We start from the raw sequence: 20,616 nt of genomic DNA on the forward strand, positions 1-20,616 counted from the left end.
GGCAGTAAAAAGAAAAGCAATCGAGCGCTGTACATTTAAGATCAAATTAAGGTGAGTAGAACATAGTGGTGGTGGCAAGAAGAAATTGTCTTGGTGGTCTGGAATACTCTTTTTTTCAGTGAAATGTTCTTTGAAGTGCAGGGTCTTCAGACTATCCAGTGATAATCATTGTCTGAGGTCGGTCGTCGGATCACAGCGTCCAGATAGATATCCAGCAATCTATCTGAGACCAGAGAAATGGTCGTAGAAGTAAGCTACATTCTAGTCAGAAAAAGTTTCTCTAGGCAACCCTCAGCTCACCTATAATAGTGGTTGAGCAACAGGACAACTGAAATGATCCCTGCTTAACCATGTCAAAAGTCTGACAGGAAACCGTGTTCAAGAAGAGCAGATTTCCAAGTGGGATATGGTCCTGATGCAATGTTGTCACAGGGTTGAGTTGGACTTGCAGATTGAAACTGTTCAGCCCTCGCGCCCACCCTCACAAGATGTAAACCACACAGGAGTTGGATGTTTCCGAGTATTGGCTCTATAATGGGAGTGCAGGGAGGCAGTTCCAGCGTCAGCAGGGAGCTTCAGAACTAAGCAGATGCTGGTGTCGAGGTACATTTGACAGTAGTAAAAAATCAAGAACCTCAAAATGGACAATCATTTCACATCTTCACAGGACCAGCTCTGGTTGCCGAATAACAAAAAAGGGGGTGGGGAGTTGGGAGGGATGCACAACCAAATCTGCCTTCTTTGATTGCACTGCTAATCAACTTGATAGCAGCAGTAATTCTTGATAAATGATTAACATAAATCTCCATGTGAATGCTGGTGTGTGAGATGCACTAGAACTGGGAACCAAAGGCATGCCCTGCTCTGGGGTGTCTGCTACCTCTGTTTTAAGCTATTGAACAGAGCCATGGCCATCTATACAATAGAATGGGGTATTTTCTGCTGGGTTCAGCTAGTAACACTCTATATTGTGTACATCATGAGTGATGATTTCTTTCCTTCAAAACCGTGTACTTGCTTTGAACTAACAGAACACCGTGTCAGTTTGGTTCTATGCGACCTTCTGATGCATTTTTCCTTTTTATATACAAACGAAATCTTGGTTTCCTTGCAAAGCGACGCACCAAGCCTTTTTCCCTAAAGTGTTTTTTATTGTCTGATTGTCTGGAGGTCTTGCCTTACAATGAAAGCTGACAGTTTCCAGTTTTGCTCTATGGGTCATTCAATAATAAACGATTGGGAAACATGAACAGTGGCTATTCCAGCAAAGGTAGGGTAAAAAGCATTAAACCAGTCTGGTTCAGATAGCCTGAGTAAAATAGTAGCATTCCATTTCTTTGGGGAGTGAGTAGTTTAACAAGGATAAAGCTGGTGATCTCTGCCACTCTGCGTGGAGTGCATGGACAGTATGAGCCAAGGTACTTTATAGTTCTTGTAAAACAGAAAAGGCAGACTGAGTTGAAGATCAAGCATTGCAATACATGTAGAGCCAGTAATTCAAGCTTCCTAGAACTATTCCACTGGTTTTATAAATGGATTTGGAAATGAGTTATCCCTGTAGTGGCTGCCAAAAGGACTCCATAAATTACCTCAGCTTTCATGGAAGGAGTTTTGAAATCCGTGCATTGAAAGCTGCACAATATTCAATTGCTATACAGCAAAAAAACAACTTAACCTCCACTTCAATCAAATCACACACGTGTATAGATCAGATCAAGCTGATGAATGAAATTCTGGTTACTCAGAGGTAATTCGTTCTTACTGGGTCTTTAGTCCTGGGAAGTTGCTTTCCCCCTCTTTCGGAGTGAGCTCTAGTCCATAGAAATGTTTCCAGTTAGTCTGTCTTCTCCCTCTTGTGCGTCTGCTGCACTTTGTCATGTGAAGAGAACCTTCTTGAAATGTCCAGACTCGCCAGTAAACTTGGGGCTTCCTGCTGCCTATCCTGGGTCACTTGTACTTTTTCACCAGTCTGTACTGCAAACACAATCCTCCATTGTTCTAGTACCATGCTGCTTCCTAGTGCCAAGGACCTAGAGCGGAGTGCATTAGTGGCTGAGGCTACATAACATACTACCAGCAGACCTAAAGGCTGCGTTCCCACAATACTGATGGTAGTGTTCAATCTATTAAGTTAACAAAATGTCCTAGATAAAACTGTAAACCGAAGTAAAATACAATGAGTGCTCCAATACCTTATGCTTTCCCCCACAGACCCCCTTACTTTCCCCTGACAACCCACTACATGTTTTTTTAAAGCAGTTTGTTAATGTTAGGGAATTGCATTTATTGATAGCATGTGCCTTTTTATAATGCAATTTCTTAATCTATTTTCAGGAAAAACACAGAATTCCCTGGACTCTTCCGCCAGATGCAGTATGTTAGCTAATGGTCAGAAGAAGCCCATGACCTTATTTTGATGTGTTTGCCACAAGTAGTCCCTCCCCATCTCAAGATGCATGCATATTTTTGACTGAAAAGTAAACCTTTTCCTCTACAGTTCTTGTGTGATGGAAACGTTGCCATCTCAATCTGGTTTGGGACATTCAGCATTAATACTGCTTTAATGCAGTGTTGCATTACTCCTGTATCCAAAGTCTTCCACCAAAGACTGTGAAATTGCTCTTCCATCAAGGGGGTGGTGTCCAAACTTAGCACCACGAGTGAAAGATCTTGTCCTGGTTTAGCACCTTGGCCACTGGGGTATCACACTTATCTTGCCCCATCAAGCCACACATACTACTAACCGCCCGGTTTACATCTTTTGCATACCTATCTATGAACTGTTTCCCCCTCTGGACTCAATGTTTGATGGCCATCCCCAGATGAGTCCTGAGAGGGGGGTTCCTCCTCTAAATATGTATGACCTTTAGGTTGGGAGCTTTACTCCGGAAGGTCAGGAGTCTTTTGACCTCAGAGGTGGCTCCCGTAGCTAGTATCATCAAAAGGTTGACCAGTCTCTCCCTTTCCCTTATCCGTTTCCGGTCTCCAAATGGTGCTACACCTCCCTATTATCACCATTCCTGGTCGTACATCTCCACCAGTATTATTTCTTATATATTTGTGAAAACGTAGCCGGCACGAATCGCCATTTGTACACCCCCAGTTAGAGCACTGAATCCCGCTGCCAATTCAGCAAGGTGCTGAAGTCCAGGTCCGAGCAGTAGCAGATCCCTGATAATATTTAAAATGTGATTGCCTCTAATCGTATGTACTCCGGAGGCTAACTTCTGTCAACTTACACTGCAAACCATGGATCTCATTGGCCACATTCAAAGAAAAGGGTGAATGGACACCATGAAGAGCTGCAATTTGCATGTGCTCACTCCTTGCTATGTTTAGACACTGCTCTCTCCCACTCCACACACTCACAGAAATTGTGGGGTTGCCAGCAACTGGCCTGATTTATACGCCCTTACAGGTATTCCCTGCTGGTCTGCGCAATCAAAGGCATTTTACAGCGGTAGCCAGAGCAATGGTACTCGACTCCGCCGTGGCTTTTGCTGCAGAAACTTGCAGAGCATTGTGGCCTATTTGTAGTAAGCAAATCACAGTGCACAGCAGCCTGTGCAACACAGAGCTGCTCGGCCTGGCAACTGAGCATGCTGCACTGTGGTGGAAGAAAAATCACCAAAACAATGAACCAGAAGTAAATAAGGGATTACTTAAATTTCATCACCCCTAATGCACAGTAATTGGACAAAACCGATGACTTACTGCCCAAGAGGAAAAGAAGGGAGGGTGCTAGGATAGGAAGCAATGTCGGAGACGAGTATGGGAGGAGTAGTCTATGGAATCACACATTGATTATTTGAAACTTCACTGTCCTTCTAAGATTGATGGTAAAATTTGAGTTTAGTCTAACATTTGTTTAGCTGCTTCGAGTTGAAGAGTAGAGAAGCATTGTACTTGTGTCCTGAATTGCTGCAGAATTTAACCCGGAAGAGCTATAGAAATCTTAAGGTCCTGAGTATTGATGAACCACGGAAAATTGTAGCTCATGAAGTGCACTTGTAATGCAATTTAGGGATGAGCTCTGAATTCTGTAAAACTAAGTGTTCATGTTGTTTTCCTACAGTTCTGTAATTGCCTTCTTCAGAGACCTGAAGGACCAAGAAATCTGCAGCATTGGTGAGCAACATGAAAGGTATTTTGCTACATACCTAAGCTGAGTACAAACCCATGTCCAGTATATTTACATCTTCTGCCACATATGTGGTTGAATAAGTTTCTTAATAGTCACTCTGTTCTGCTAGATCTTTAGAAGTGTTCTCATTCTTTTTGCAATTTCACCTTGATCTCCTCTTCTTTCTTTAATGGGTTTTAGCTGGTGTTCATCTGTAAATAGAAATGCTGTGCAGAGTTGATGTTAATGCCGAGTGGGTATGGGATGCAGTTTTGATTTAGCATGACTTTGACAGGGACTCCCTTTTCCATCCATTTAACTGTTGTCAGGTAATGCTGGTTGTTCACTTGGTTTTTTGTAAATAGCTTACACCCTCAGGATTTAAAATTGAACCCAATTTAATAAGATTCAAAAAGACTTTGGAAACACATCATTTCAAAGAAGCATTCAGGGCTAAAGGATCTTGCTGACAGCAGCCATAAGCCACACACTAATCCATCTTTTTATTTAAGTATTTTCATTTTAGAGGAACACAAATATCTACAGTACAAATATTAACAGTGGCATCCAAGCAGAGTATTATACCTTCTCCCCCTCTGGTATAATCTGGTAATATCATCCCTCCTTTCCTAGGGAAAGTCTCCCCCCATGTGGCCAGGGAAAGGCAGAAGCTGCCTGATACTGACCATGTGGGTGGCTATGTGAGGGAGGACCAAATGGGAGGAGCAGCCCTCATAGTGGGGAGACCTCCAATGAGACATGGTATCCCCTGTTCCCTTAGGAGTTGATGACACCCCTGTGACACCCCAGGCCTACATGGTATACTGTGATGTTAGGTTGGAGCAGCCAAGAATGACTAATGATAAAGCCCTCAAATTCTCCCAGTCAAAACCAGTAAAGAATATTAAGAAAAAACAGACTTGAGTACACCTAGGGTGACTACAAGTACTAAGACAAAGAGGACTCTAGTAGTAGAGAGCCCCCATAAGAACCAATGTGCTCGGTCTAGTGGTTTTCCTCACCCAATTGGTCTAAGCCTATTTAAAAGGCAGGTGGGAAAACGGGAAGAGTCTTCCTCCTAGCACCAACTGGCAGTTAGGCGACTGGTGTGCGTTCGAGGTGGCGGCAGCAGACCGAGACAAAATGGTATCGGGGCCGGAGTTGTATCCCATGGGCTCTGGAATTGCCTGGAAGGAACGCAAAACAAGAGGGAGAGATTTGCACCGGCTTGTGGAGCCGGAGCGTCAGGCAGACTGCCTACCACTGCCGGACAGAACCGCCAGCATGACACAGAACCGGGGGAAAGACTGAGTGAGGTTGGGAGAAGCAGTAAGGACGATACAACACCGCTGAGCCCACGATGGAGGGTTGGAACACCTGGCTATTTTCTGGGAAACCTAGGAAGGTGTTCCCTTGAGAGAGTGGGGAACGGGAATCCCGCTGCATACATCCACGGTAATCTTCATAGTCGTAGTACTTGGGAACCTGGGAAATAAGGGCAGGAGAAAGTTAATAAGACAGGGACAAAGTGAAAGGGAACCAGGGGAAGAAACTTACCCCTTTGGTTTTGGTGAACATTGTAAGAAAGCCTGGGCAGAAGAGTATACCAGGCATAGTGCTAGCCTGGGACATGCACCCAACTATATTGAACTTGTGAAAGATTCAATAAAGGAACCAAGGGAAGACACATACCCCAATGGCTGCCTGAATGTTATAAGAAAGTCCAGGCAGGCAGGTATACCAGGTGCAGTGAGAGTTTGTTACCAGGGAATAAATCAAGAAGGCTGGCAGGGGAATATTTACAGCCTAGTGCGAGTCAGCGACCCGCACCCAATTGTGTTTAAATCAGTGAAACCTTTAAGAAGAGTGTGTCTGTCTGATCGAAGAAGGACTGAGAGGCACTCGGTTCTACGCTGTATCTTGTGTTTGGAAACTATGTAAAACACAGGGGGAGGGAGCCATGGCCCCCTGAGACTGTGAACAGTTGTAAAAGCTCAGGGGAAGATACATGCCCCTTGAGAGTTGGAACTGCTTACTCATGAAGGATCTGGAAACTCAACAGAAGGCACATGCCCTTTGAGACCTTATATTGTGAGAACCTCCTTGAAAGTGTGAAATCCATGGAAATGGAACCATACCCCTTCGACTCAAAGGTGAAAGTGTGGCTATCAAGGAGAATAAAAAGGAACCCCTCGAGTATGTGAAATCCAGGGGAAGGGAGTCCTACCCCCTGGATTTGATAAATTGCATTTCCAGAGAAAAATAATTGTGATTGTGATCTTTGAAGAAACTAGGAAACTCGAGAGAAGGGGACACCCCTCCCCGAAGCCCTGCCCCCCCCCCTCCCCTGAGAGTTGTGTAACTTTCATCATTTGTCTATTTTTGCACCTTTGGAACTTTGTGTTGGAAAAAGGTGCAGATGGCCATTATTTTGTGTTTAGCATGTAAGGGTCAGGTTTGGATTTTTAGACACAAATGGAGTACTCTTTAATTGTGTACACTCTGACACGGACATCTTTTTAGTTTCATTTAGGCAGCGAAAACCCCTTGTAGGTTGAGAGGTCTTTTTCCAACAATCTTTTTACTTTTATAAAAGTCTATAGCAACCATCACAATTTCACTGTGTCCGAGCCCTACTCCGATTCATTGCACAACCCACCAGCACAAATATACATTACAATTCCAAAATGAGAGAACGTGCCCATGCGTCTTCAATCATTTCCAATTTCTTATACCTTTTCCAGAGAACTCTTTCCACCAGGAAAATTCTGCGCAATTCACCCACCTATTCCTCCTTGGACAGATGTTCCATTGTTTTCCATCCCCATAAAAGTATCTTTTTGGCAGACATTGCTGCTCTGAAAAGCCAACACTTCTGGGGAAAAGATAAATCTTATAATTGAGTCATCCCCCAAGATCATTGTTTCAAAACCGTAATCTATATACATTCTCGAAATTCTGTTAATTGACCTGAATTTTGGGGGTATGCGGGAAGATTCACACGCGATTGGGCCTGTGCGAGCGGGGTACGTGTATTTCGGGGGTGCGCGGGAAGTTTCACACACGATTGGCCCTGTGTGAGCGGGGTATGTGTATTACTGGTGTGCGCAGGAAGATTCACACGCGATTGGGCCTGTGCGAGCGGGGTACGTGTATCCAGTGGGGTGCACGAGGAGTTCCACATGCGATTGGCCCTGTGCGAGCGGGGTACGTGTATCACTGGGGTGCATGGGAAGATTCACACGCGATTGGCCCTGTGCGAGCGGGGTACGTGTATCACTGGGGTGCGCGGGAAGATTCTCACGTGAATTGGCAGTGTGGGTCCTCCCAGGTGTGCCCTCTACCCCCTCCACAGCCTCTGCAGGCAACCCACACCACAGGGGACTACCCTGCACCCCTGGTCATGTCCCGCAGGTAGCCCATCCACCATGGGCATGCCCCCCAGCCAGCCCACATGTCACCTTGCACAAGTGATCACCAACTCATGTCCCCCTGCACCCCCACCCACCAGGCATTGACAGGCACCTGCCAGCAGGCCCCGACTCATGTCCCCCAGCACCCCCACCCACCAAGCATTGACGGGCACCTGCCAGCAGGGCCCAACTCATGTCCCCCAGCACCCCCACCCCCCAGCAGTGAGGGGCACCTGCCAACAGGCCCGACTCATGTCCCCCAGCACCCCCACCCACCCAGCATTGACGGGCACCTGCCCGCAGGCCCCGACTCATGTCCCCCAACACCTCCACCCATCAAGCATTGACGGGCACCTGCCAGCAGGCCCCGACTCATGTCCCCCAGCACCCTCACCCACCAAGCATTGACGGGCACCTGCCAGCAGGCCACAACTCGTGTCCCCCCCGCCCCCACGTCATGACAATCCTCAATCATGGGTCCTATGGCCACCCACATCACACCCCATGCCACCCCAGTCCAAACACACAACCAGGTATCACATCCACCCCATAATGTAATCCCCATCACATGACACATCACAAATGGCAAGTATGCACATCAACACAGTTCTGTTACACCCACACAATGCGTGCATGAGATTGAGAAAACACATCCTGACATGCATGTAACCAAAGAGAAAATACCAAACATTGAAGTAGGAAATGAAAATGTATTAAAAACAAAATCAAGGGAATGAAATGATGAAGAAAAAGCTGCATGTCCAAAATATAAAAAGAATCGAAATCAATCCAAATGTACATGGGTCCAAAGTGACTGTCCGGCAAAACAAATCCAAAGTGATCAACCAAGACAAAACTATTGATCCATGGGAAAAAAAATTCAAAATAAAAAGTGAAATCCAGTGTTGAACTATTTACAAAGTACAAATCCAGGGTCCATGAGCCCAACCTTTCAGTTGAAAACTAGAAAAAAACCCTACCTAATGAAGAACTATATACAAAAACATGGGGCATTGTCCAAGCGCCCCAAAATAAATAATAACAGAAAGGACACCTAACACTATCTAACTATATACAATGGCGGCGGGCAAGTCCTGCGGCTCACTCTGTGATGTCCCGGGCCAGGGCATCATCGAACTCCATGTTGATGTCCCGGAGGCGGGACGCTGCCCTGGCCCCGAGTCTCGCAGGGATGCACTCATGGCCTGTTCAACTCCCTGCGAGTTGCCTCGAGGCACTCTGCCCGCCTCAACGCCCGACGCATTGAGAACTCCGCCCTGACCATGGTGAGCTGCGCCTCTTCCGCCCGCCGCCGCTCCGCATCTATACGCTGGCCCAACCGCAGCCACATGGAAAACACACCCATTCCAGGATCTTCCTGCCCTCTGGCCGATGTCTGCCCCTCTGATGTCGATGGCCCCGAGCCATCATTGCTCCCACCTAGAGCCTGCTGCTGTTGCTGCTGTCCATGTGCCCTGTCCGATGATGCCTGCACATCCTCCATCTGCTGGTCTCCAGTTGTTGGGGTGTCCACCCCTGCTGGACCGCCGACTCCCGACTGTGGCAGGGATGGGATCTCCACCAAGCTAGCTGTGTTAGTCAGGCCAGGTCCACAGGGGGCCCTGGTGGAATCTGGGCCGGAAGACAGCAGGGAGAACGACTGGCGCATAGTCTCCATAGAGGAGGAGAGGTCCGCCAGAGTGCGCTACACATGTAGGAACCCACCGACCAGGGCCCCTCCCAACAGTGACACGCAGCTGTTCATGATGGCGTGCGTGCTCCGCCCAGGAAGCACGCACGTCATCACGAATGTCATGAGTGCGCAACACGACACCAACCAGGACGGAGCCCATACGGTCGTGGGACCCCTCGTCCGCAGGTAATGGAGAGGCAGATGACGTGGCACTCCCCACTACCTGCGGACGGGCCTGGGACGGGGCATCCCTGCTGATGCATGGTGGTGCAGTCACAGGGTCAAGAACAGCGACATGCCAGGCCCCTCCGCGGTGACCAGTGCTGCCTCCTGACCCTGGCCCTGGACTGCACCACTTGCACCAGTGGTACTAGCCCCCCCAGACCCCATGTGCGGCTCAGTAGCGGGCTCCTCCTCCTCTGTGGAGACCATCAACCTGGATGTCTCCACACTGTCTTCCGCCATTGCAAGCCCCTCTGGGGGCTCACCCGGCCCTTCCGCTACAGCCGTAGTGGCAGACGCAGCACGAGTCCCCTCGCTCCCGGATGATGGCAATTCCTGGGAGGGTGGCTGGGCCTTGCGTCGCCGCCCGGTGGAGGCATCCCCGCTGCTTGGCTCCACAGCGCCGTCTCCGTCCTCTTCTTCACTTGACGCTGCGTAGAGGGAGACATAGAACACAAGCATCAAGGTACAGTACAATATTCCCCTAGACAGGAAGCAATAACACATGAGTGGCTCTGTCAAATGTCACTTCCATCCTGTCCCTCCACAATACATGGGTGAATGCACTCAACAAACATGCAGAAACAGGCACGGCGCCTGCAATCAACATCAGCATCCATGTAAAAGGGCCTCTTTTAACCAAAATGTTGCCTTCAAACTCACATGCATCATGGCTCACACTGATCCCATGCACACATATCACCGGAGGGTCATGCATCATGGCTTGTACATCACAGACAGTGGATAGACACAGTGGATACAACAGTGACCGCACTGCATGAGTGAATCTACACATCATCACGGACATGTGTCATCCATCCATGGCATTTCAAAGTCACACACACACTTCTCAGACACACACACACACACATGTGCACCATACATGTACATGAGAGCAGCACTCATCCCTCACCCCAGCACACTGCCACATGCCCTGTCTCACACAGCAATGCTTGGCCACTTACCGCTCAACTCCAGACGGGTCTGCCTCCGAAGGATCTGGGCGTGGAGCGCTGGGCCTATGCGTTCCATGACCTTCATCTGGATGCTGCTCATGCTGACCCAGCCCCCTCCGCGAGGCGCCGGGCCTTGTAGAGGGTCCTGGACCTGAAGTCCTCCCAGCGCTTCCGGACGTGCTTGATGTCGCAGGTTGCCACCCCCTCCGCGTTGATGGCAACCACTGCGTCCTCCCAGATCCTCTCCCGTCCTTCCTTGTTGGCGCGTGATGTTCCAAAGAGGGCATCATAATGCCCCAGGACATGCTCCACCAGGACACCAACTTCCTTCTCATTGAAGCTGGTGGCCCTCTGCCTCTCTAGCTGGGGGTCGCCAGTGGTCTCAGATGGTGTTTGCCCCGACATGGCGACCCCCGAGGTAGGCGTGGGTGGGCAACTGGGTCCTGGGGCTGGGCTGTGGAGCGATGGTATCCCAGTCGGGAGTCTTCTGTTCCAGCAGGGGTGGACACAGCAACTGGACCCCTGCAGATGGCTGACGTGCAGGCACCAAATAGCAGGGCATGTGGGCAGCAGGCAGGCAGCAGCAGATGGCTTGTGGGAGCGTGCTCGGGGCTCTTGGGGGCAGGAAAATGGCCTTTTGGGCAGGAGCATGATCTTCCGTGTGTTTTCACGTGGCCAGCTTGATACAGAGTGATTTGGCACGTGAAACAGTGCACGTCAGCGAGAAATCCGAGGAAAGGCCCTTAGCGCGTAAGTGACGTTACGCGCGCGGGCGTTCCCTACAACACAGGTGTCACGCTCACCTGATTCCCACGGAGGCGCAGGTCTGGCTTCGAGTGCTGATGCTTCTTCTATGGTGAAGCGCAGGACTCTGAAGATGGACTCACTGGCTCGCAGGAATATTCCCCTGTGCGTGAAAAGGGAGTATTACCTACTGACGGAATAATGCTCAAGCCTCCCACTCCCTTTCAACCCTCCACGATACCCTTCCTTGATTCCCTGTGAAGTCTCACCTTAGGGTCTGGAAGGATGAGTTCTCCATCCTGCTTCTGATGCAGGGGCGCGTTGAAACCCAGTTACTTCACTGGATTGAGGTTTGATGGGAGTTCAAATAAGCTTGACTATTCAGGTAAGGCGCTGTAAGAGTTCTGTAGCAAGTTCAAAAGTTCAAGCTTAAATAATAATGTTCATTGTCTTATTGCAGCAAGCGCTAACGCTTATGTCTTTTTTCCCCTTAGGGGCCGGGGTTCGGAATGCCGGAGATATGGCGCCGACCCGAAGTGAAACGTGCAATTCCAGTAAATGACAGGTAAGTTCTGGATGAGCGTTCGGGTAATGTCTTTGCATTCGCTCATTCAATGTCTTTGTCTTTTTTCCCCATAGGGGCCGGGGTCCGGAATGCCAGGAAGCGGCAGGACCCGAAATGAAATGGAAATGACCCAACAGGTAAGTCTTAGAAGGAAACTGAGCTTTTCCTATTCCGCTGGCACTTCCCTGGGGAAAATGATGCCTGCCTCTGGGGTTGCTGGGTCGGACCTGGCTCCTTGGAGGGAGGCATCATGACAGTACCCCCCCCTCAAGGCCCCTCCCAAGGTTGTTCCCTCTGCGGGTTTTGGCTTGTTCGGAAATCTCCGGTGGAACCTTTGTATTAATCGAGGTGCGTGAACATGGTTACTAGGCTCCCACGATCTCTCCTGAGGTCCATATCCCTTCCAGTCAACTAGATAGAAGAGTTTGGACTTTAACACCTTGGAGTCTAAAATGTCTTTAACTTCGATTTCTAATTCCCCTTCAATTTGAACTGGGTCTGGAGGCTTAGACAGTCGGGTCCCTGGTTGTACTGGCTTCAAAAGTGATGCATGAAAAACTGGATGAATACGCATGTTAGACGGTAAATCCAGTTTAAAGGCCACGGGATTGATTATAGCCTTGATGGGATAAGGTCCTATGAATCTGGGATTGGAGGTTCGCGGGCCCTTGAGGGGTAAATGTTTCGTTGCTAGCCATACCTGATCTCCTACTTGGTAAGGAGGAGTTTTACTTCGGTGCAAATCAGCGTTTTCTTTATACTTTTTCTTGGCTTGCTGTAAATGAGTTGCAGCTTCTTTGAAGGCTCGGGTTATTGTGGAATGCAGATGATTTACTGCGGGCATTTCCAGGGTCAGAGGTGGATCTAGATCAGAGGTCTGAGGATGGTGACCATACAAAGTATAAAAAGGAGTTTGTCCGGTTCCAGAATGCACTGAATTGTTGTATGCATATTCAGGGATCCAAAGGATGTCTTTCCAATTTAACTCGGATTGGTGTAACATGCACCGAAGATATTGCTCGAGAGTCTGATTGGTTCTCTCGGTTTGTCCGTCGGTCTGGGGGTGGTGGCTGGTGGATAGCCGCACATCTATTTGAGCTAGTTGGCAACACTTCTTCCAAAAATGGGAGATAAATTGACTTCCACGATCCGAGACTAATATGGAAGGGAAACCATGTATGCAAACTATATTCTCCAGAAATTCCTTGGCCAAGGTGGAAGCTGAAGGCAAACCTTTTAAATGGATAAAGTGGGCCATTTTGGAGAATAGATCCACAATTACAAGGATTGTGTTGTAACCAGCACAAGGAGGCAGGTCAGTTATAAAGTCCATTGACCAGGTGTGCCATGGTGCCGGTGGAATATCCAAGGGTTGAAGTAGGCCGGCTGGCCCCTTTTCTTTTGACCCTTGTTTTGGGCGCAAATTCCGCAAGACAATACAAAAGACTTTGTCTTTTCTCCAAGAAGGCCACCAGAAGTGGCGTTTGATTTTTTCCTCCGTTTTAGCGATACCAGGGTGTCCTTCCATTAATGATTCATGATGATGGGCAATAACAAGTTCTTGCAATTCTTTACTAGGCAGAAACAACCGCTCCTGGAAGTAGGGTAAATCATCCTTAACGGTGTAATGAGGACCCTTTTGACTCCATTCCAGTAAGGCTGAAGAGTCTAGAAGTTGTTTTACTTGCGTTTGGATGTCCTCAATAGTTTGCAATGAAGTTAGGCCTAAGATTCTTTGTTCAGGTATGATTGGCACAGGTTCTAAACTCGAATTGGGTTCTTCCATGCCAATCCGGGATAAGGCGTCCGCTTTACCATTCTTGCAGCCAGGGCGATAGGTAATTACAAAATCAAATTCCGCAAAGAATAGAGCCTATCGGAGTTGTCGTGAAGATTGAGCCTTGGCCGTCTTTAAATACTGTAAATTTCTGTGGTCCGTAATTACGGTGATGGTGTGTCTTGCCCCGAGAAGGTAGTGACGCCAAGCCTTGAAAGCAGATTTAATAGCCAGTAACTCTTTGTCGGTAATTGCGTAGTTGATTTCAGGAGGAGAAAATTTCCTGGACCAAAAGGCCACAGGGTGTAGTTGGTTAGTTTCTGGGTCTCTTTGCGACAGGACAGCTCCCATGGCCGAACTGGATGCGTCGGTTTCCACAATGTAAGGGAGATCTGGGTGCGGGTGCTTCAATATAGGTGCAGAGGTGAATTTGGTTTTCAGGTCCTGAAAGGCTTGTTCGGCCTCAAGAGTCCATTCAAAGCGTTTGTTTTTCTTTAGGAGAGCTGTGATGGGTTGGACTGTTCGGGAAAATTCCGGGATGAATCTTCGATAGAAATTGGCGAAGCCGAGCATGCCCTGAACTCCCTTCACCGAGCTAGGAGATGGCCATTTGAGGATGGCGTCCACCTTTCGCGAGTCCATTCGGACTCCTTGAGGTGTCAGGATGAATCCGAGAAACTCCACTTCTGTGGTATGAAAAACGCATTTTTCGAGCTTTGCAAATAGTCTGTGCTGGCGCAATTTCTCAAGAACTGCCCTAACATGTTTTCTGTGATCGGATTCTGAAGAGGAGTACACCAGGATGTCGTCAATATAAACAATGACGCAGACGTCGATAAGTTCCCGAAGAACATCATTCATAAAGTACTGAAAGGCGGCAGGTGCATTGCACAAACCGAAGGGCATCACCTGATATTCGAAGAGCCCAAATTTGGTGCGGAATGCAGTCTTCCATTCGTCGCCTTCTTTTATACGCACCAGGTGATAAGCTCCTCGGAGATCTAACTTGGTGTACACACAAGCGTCTTTCACCTGGTCGATAAGCTCAGGTATCAGGGGCAGAGGATAACGATTCTTAATCGTTATTTGATTTAGGGCGCGATAGTCTATACATGTTCTAAGGTCGCCCTCTTTTTTCGGCACGAAGAACAGAGCTGAGGAGACAGAGACTTGGACGGGCGAATAAAACCATTGGCTAGGTACTGATCTAAATACTGACGCAAATGTAGGTTCTCAGGTTCCGTAAGAGCATAAATCCTACTACAAGGTAGTTGAGCATTGGGTACCAGATCGATTTGGCAATCATAAGACCGATGGGGAGGTAACGTGTTAGCCTGTTCCTTCTGAAAAACGTCTTGGAATTCTTGGTATTCTGACGGTAGCTGTACAGGGGTGGAAGTTGCTGAGGCTAGACCCATAACTGGATTTCTTGGGTATCAAGTTGGTTCACAATCAGGAAAACTTATCTTCTTTGCTCGCCAGTCAATTCTGGGATTATGTGTTTCTAATCAAGGAATTCCAAGAATTACTTGAAATTGTGGGGCCTTGATCACATCAAACACGATTGCTTCCCGATGTCCATCCTGACCCACCAGTATCATTTCCACAGTGGAATGCGTTACAGGCCCTGAGGCTATTTCGGTTCCATCTACTGTAGTAATGACATCTTGGGTTACTTTCGGGCGGAGAGGGAGCTTAATCCTGGAAGCCAATTCACGGTCTATGTAATTTCCAATAGCTCCACTGTCGATGTATGCTTTTATAGCATGCAACAGCCGAGGGTGTTTTGGGTCCACGAGCACCATTGGCATGACAAAATGCGAGGTCAAAGAGTTTGTTTTCAAGCTCGGCAAGCGGACCCCTACGCTTGTCGGGCTAGGTCGTTTCCCGAATCAGGTGTCAATAAATCGTTATCAGTGGCTCCAACCACCTTCTTAGGTGGTTTAACCGGACAATTTCAAAGAAAGTGACCGGAAGTCCCGCAATACAGGCAAAGTTGCATTTGCCGCCTTCTCTCTCGTTCCTTCTGTGTTAATGGTCCTTTAACACCGCCGATTTGCATAGGTTCGGATACGTCGGTACTCTTGGAGTTAGCGTGGGTTTTGATCAGTACTCGGGTTTCGTACTTGAACCGATCTGCTTTTCTATTTTGAAGTCTGTGATCAAGTTGAACCACCAAGTCTATGTAGTCTGCGCAGACCTGGGGTGGATCTACTATCTGAGCTAGAACATCCTTAAGCTCTCCGCGCAGGCCTCGATGAAACAATGTGATCCTTTTGTTTTCTGGCCATCCAGTTTCCACAACCAGTCTATTAAAGGTGGCAACGTAGGACAGAAGATCCTGATTACCTTGTCGTAAGGATAGTAGTTAGTTATCAAGGGCCTGTCCTTGAGAGTGTCGAGCAAACAATCTTTCCATGCTGGCCTGGAAACCCTGAAAATTCTGGAGAATGGGATCATCCTGATTTACCAATGGAATAGACCAATCGGCAGCACTGCCACTAAGGTAAGATAGTATAAAGGCTACCTTGGTCTGGTCGTTAGGGAAGGCCCCGGGTCTGCATAGAAAGTGTAAACGACATTGGTTCATAAAGACGGCATATTTCTTGGGATCCCCGCAAAACGTTCAGGCGGGGCCAAAGGCATGTGTCCAGGTAGATTGATTTGTACCGGGTTATTCAAACCCATTGATGTGGAAGTATCTCCGGAATTAGGTAAAGGAGTGTGCCCTGCCTGGGCCTGCAATAACCTTTTGGCCAGGTCATCTGTTCTTTCCTTGGATAGGATCAGTTCTCTTTTGAGAGCGTTAGTCTCCTGGCGGGCTGAGTGCACTTCTGCCCGTAATTCCCCCAAAAGCTGGGCCAGCTGATCTGTCTCGGAAGTCTCCATAGCGCCCGGGTGGGAAATTGTGGGTAGGCTTCGCGTTCTGTCACGCTCACCTGATTCCCACGGAGGCGCAGGTCTGGCTTCGAGTGCTGATGCTTCTTCTATGGTGAAGCGCAGGACTCTGAAGATGGACTCACTGGCTCGCAGGAATATTCCCCTGTGCGTGAAAAGGGAGTATTACCTACTGACGGAATAATGCTCAAGCCTCCAACTCCCTTTCAACCCTCCACGATACCCTTCCTTGATTCCCCGTGAAGTCTCACCTTGGGGTCTGGAAGGATGAGTTCTCCATCCTGCTTCTGATGCTGGGGCGCGTTGAAACCCAGTTACTTCACTGGATTGAGGTTTGATGGGAGTTCAAATAAGCTTGACTATTCAGGTAAGGCGCTGTAAGAGTTCTGTAGCAAGTTCAAAAGTTCAAGCTTAAATAATAATGTTCATTGTCGTATTGCAGCAAGCGCTAACGCTTATGTCTTTTTTCCCCTTAGGGGCCGGGGTTCGGAATGCCGGAGATATGGCGCCGACCCCAAGTGAAACGTGCAGTTCCAGTAAATGACAGGTAAGTTCTGGATGAGCGTTCGGGTAATGTCTTTGCATTCGCTCATTCAATGTCTTTGTCTTTTTTCCCCATAGGGGCCGGGGTCCGGAATGCCAGGAAGCGGCAGGACCCGAAATGAAATGGAAATAACCCAACAGGTAAGTCTTAGAAGGAAACTGAGCTTTTCCTATTCCCTTCCTTCTCTCACCTTGTGTTCTTGTCTTTTTCTCTCTAGGCTCTGGGAAGTGGCTGCGGATCCGGATGATCGCTGCTGAAGATGGAGGTGCCCAGGAAAGGTGAGTGAAATGCAGCGCTGCAGCGATCGTAGCGAAATGCTTTTAAAATGATGTCTTCCCTTTCAGGATCGTCAGTGTGAAGTCTCCGTGATGCAGCTTTAGCAGGTAAGGTCTTCTTTCTCCCCAATTCTCTCTTAGCAGGTGACCCATGATGCTGACAGGCGTGGCTGAAGTCCAGATGCAGGAGCTGACACAGTGAGCGTCCAGCAGCGAGGAGCAGAACAACGCGAAGCGTGAGTTGCTGATCGGGCGTGGCTTAAATAGCTTTGGAAGAAGTTCCAGGTATGTATCCTTCCACCGATCAGGTATGTATCCTTCCCCGACCACACCCAGGGGAAAGTAGTTCCACAGGTAAAGTAGTTCCATTCAGGCCTCAAGAGGGCCTGGATGTAGCACATGGTCTGCATCAGGTAAGTGCACCTTAAAACACTTGAACACATGTCTAGCTTTATGAGCCTGGCGCCTAAGGCGCCAGGACAGGGGTCCAACATGAGCCTGGCGCCTAAGGCGCCAGGACTGTGTCCAAAGGGCCCCAGCTTGGGCCCGCTGGCACTTCCCTGGGGAAAACAATGCCTGCCTCTGGGGTTGCTGGGTCGGACCTGGCTCTTTAGAGGGAGGCATCATGACAACGGGTGCATTGTGATGTAGCATGTGAGAAAACTGCACGTCACCCGTGCTATTGGAGGAAAGGGCTATAGCGCGTAAGTGACGTTGCACGTGTGGGCTGGCTTAAAAGATATGAGTATCACGCTATTTTCTTGTACGTGCTTTTTGTGGAGAGCGAGCGGGTGTTTCTTGTACTTCTTGTCGGTTCACACGCGATTACTTCACAACGTTTCCAGTTCGTACTCCCTGTTTCCTCAGACTGCGTTCTTTTCTTCTTTTGGCGGGGGTGTTGCCAACGTGCACATGCGCGTCTTTTTCACGTTCTTTTTCAAGGCAGATGGTGAGTCGCGCACGTATTTTCCAACTGTGTTGTACCCCAGGCTGCGTGTAACACGCGTACACTTTTTTTTGTGTTTCTGGGTGCCACAGCGTAGTGCGGGTTCATTTTTCCACGCACGTGGTCTACCAGGGGTTGCGTGCACGTGTACTTTTGTTTTTGGGGTGCCTGTGCGGTGCATGACCCGTCATCTTCCCCCAGGGGTCACATCCAGCCTTGCTAGAGCACTAGGGTACGAATTCCATCTAGTACCCTACCCCTTTCACCCCAATTGCCCAGGACAATTGTTTACTGCAACTCCCATACGCACAACAACATCAGTGCCATGGTTGGGAGGCGACCAAGCAGTAAGGGAGGCAAAGGTGGCCGACCTCCAAAAGGTGGGTGTGGTGGGCGCGGTAGGGGACGTGGCCAGGATTTGCAGAGTGCCCCTAGAGCCCTGTGTGTGGAGGACCAATCAGGGACACCTATGCCCCCCCCAATGGTTGTGGGAAACGTAGCTGACACCATCCCTTCTCAGCCCTTGTTGGACCGGCCCATTTTGTCACCTGAACCGGCACAGGATGATTCCCAGGCTGACATCCAGGTCAGCAAGTCTAATCCACGTGTGCCAGTGAAAGTTGCTGTCACCAGGCCACGTGGATCTGGGGCAGCAATGTCATCTGCTGCACCAAGTAGCCAGAGTGGGGAGGCTGCAGGGGCAGCTGCAGCTCAATCCACCCCAGCTCTGAGTCTCCCAGCCAGGACAGTGTCGGTCCAGGTCCATCACACGGACGTTGGCCCTGCTGACATCACCCTGCAGTCAATGCCTGCACCAAGACCTATGGTCATTGTGCCTTTACAGGCTTCTCGTACCCAGTCCACCTGTGCTTCTGCCCCTACTGATCAGAGCGGTGTAAGCCACTCAGGATCCGCACCACCTTACAAGAAGATGAAGGGTGCTCTTGCACTACACGCTGAGATCCCAGACACGGCTACACACTCCGGCACGTCAAGGAAGCCTAGCTTCAATGACGCCGAACTTGATGCACTTGTGGCCTATGTGTCGGCACATAGCCACGAAATGTCGGTGACTGCAGGCTGTAAGACTGCGCCTGCTCAATTTAGGGCCCACTGGCAGACCATCGCGGACCACATTATTGCCCTTGGATTTGTGAGGGCACAGCTGATGATTGCTACAAGCGGTAGAATGACCTGAAACGCAGAGCAAAGAACAAGCTGGCTTCCAATCATGCCTCTACTCTGGTGACTGGCAGAGGACGACCAACTCACTGAACATGAGTCTGTTGCTGGAACCTTCGTCACAGACGAACATATCCAAGGCGTGGGAGACCTACCAGATTATGAGGCATTGTCCGGTGAGTGCCCATGCAAGTGTGGGTAATCCATGTTTGTTTCTTGGGTGATGTGTAATGATTGAGTGCCAGGTGAGGGTGTGTACTCCTGAGTGGTATGGGTCACCCATGTGCTTCCTCCAAACCATTCACCAGCCTTGGGTTTGGGTATGACAGTATCCCTTCTGACCACAGTAGCCAATTAGCGCCACATTACTGCAGTTGCCCTTGAACTGTCATCTTGTAATAACATTGTTCCGATTTTTCACTGTTTATTCAGCCTTATTGTTTCAATCCTCCCATTTCTGCTACACATTTTTCTGCCACAATGCCCCATTTGTGACATGCTTCTGTCATAGATTACAACCCACATTTCCCCACATTTATTACCTTGTTATGGGAATGATTTGACCATTCAGGCTGATTGACTAAGGGCCTGCTCACATTAATTTTTGACCCTGTTTGAATGTTGAACATGACTGTTGTGTTCTGTCATGTTGAAGTGACCAACCATTGATGTATCCATCTGCCTGCCATCAATGTATTATTGCACACTCGATGTGTTGCAGTGTGTGGCACATGCATATTTTGTCACACTATTTTGCATTTTTCATCTCATCATGTCCATCTCACATGGATGGGTGACAGTACTCATTCACTGACATATGGCTGTACTTGTCAAATGTACCATGGCTATGCTACGTGCCATCTGTGTGTTGGCATGTGCCATGTATGTGGATTGACCATGCCACTCCCAGGCTAATATGTGATGACAGTGCTATCCAGCATGCAGTACGTGTTCATTTTCCATCTTGGAGTCCTCAGTGTCTGCTTTTTGCCTCCCCTTCCAAATCATTTACAGCGCATGCATGCCAAGGTTATGGTCATGTGGGACATGTGGTGTTCATGTACTGGATCTCTGGTTTGTGAGGCCTATGTGTGTGCTATGGTGCTCATGCCTGTTTCCATTTGTTGTCTTTCATGTTTTTGCAGGTGATGACGCACTTGATGCTGTGGAGGAGATGGTGCAGACCCAGGAGGAATCTCGGGCACGACCGGGCACCAGTGGAGGACGTGGTGTGGTGGTGGGTGAAAACCCGATCCTCCTGCAGACCATACTGTCCAG

General features: G+C 48.8%; 1 protein-coding gene across 7 annotated transcripts in view; it reads left to right on the top strand.

Annotated features, from left to right (window-relative positions):
- UBXN2B (UBX domain protein 2B) overlaps positions 1–20,616 on the top strand; it is a 696,122-nt gene that overhangs the window by 222,973 nt on the left and 452,533 nt on the right. For 5 of the 7 annotated variants that reach the window (XM_069621083.1, XM_069621081.1, XM_069621086.1 and 2 more), the window contains one exon: positions 4,076–4,144. The exons of the other annotated variants lie outside the window; for them this stretch is intronic. In XM_069621083.1, the coding sequence (XP_069477184.1) occupies positions 4,076–4,144 (69 nt within the window). The remainder of the gene's footprint in view (positions 1–4,075; positions 4,145–20,616) is intronic. 7 annotated transcript variants of the gene reach the window in all.

Source organism: Ambystoma mexicanum, chromosome 5q (genome assembly GCF_040938575.1).
Source record: "Ambystoma mexicanum isolate Mex_15411 chromosome 5q, UKY_AmexF1_1, whole genome shotgun sequence".
In the NCBI taxonomy this organism is placed as follows: Eukaryota; Metazoa; Chordata; class Amphibia; order Caudata; family Ambystomatidae; genus Ambystoma; species Ambystoma mexicanum.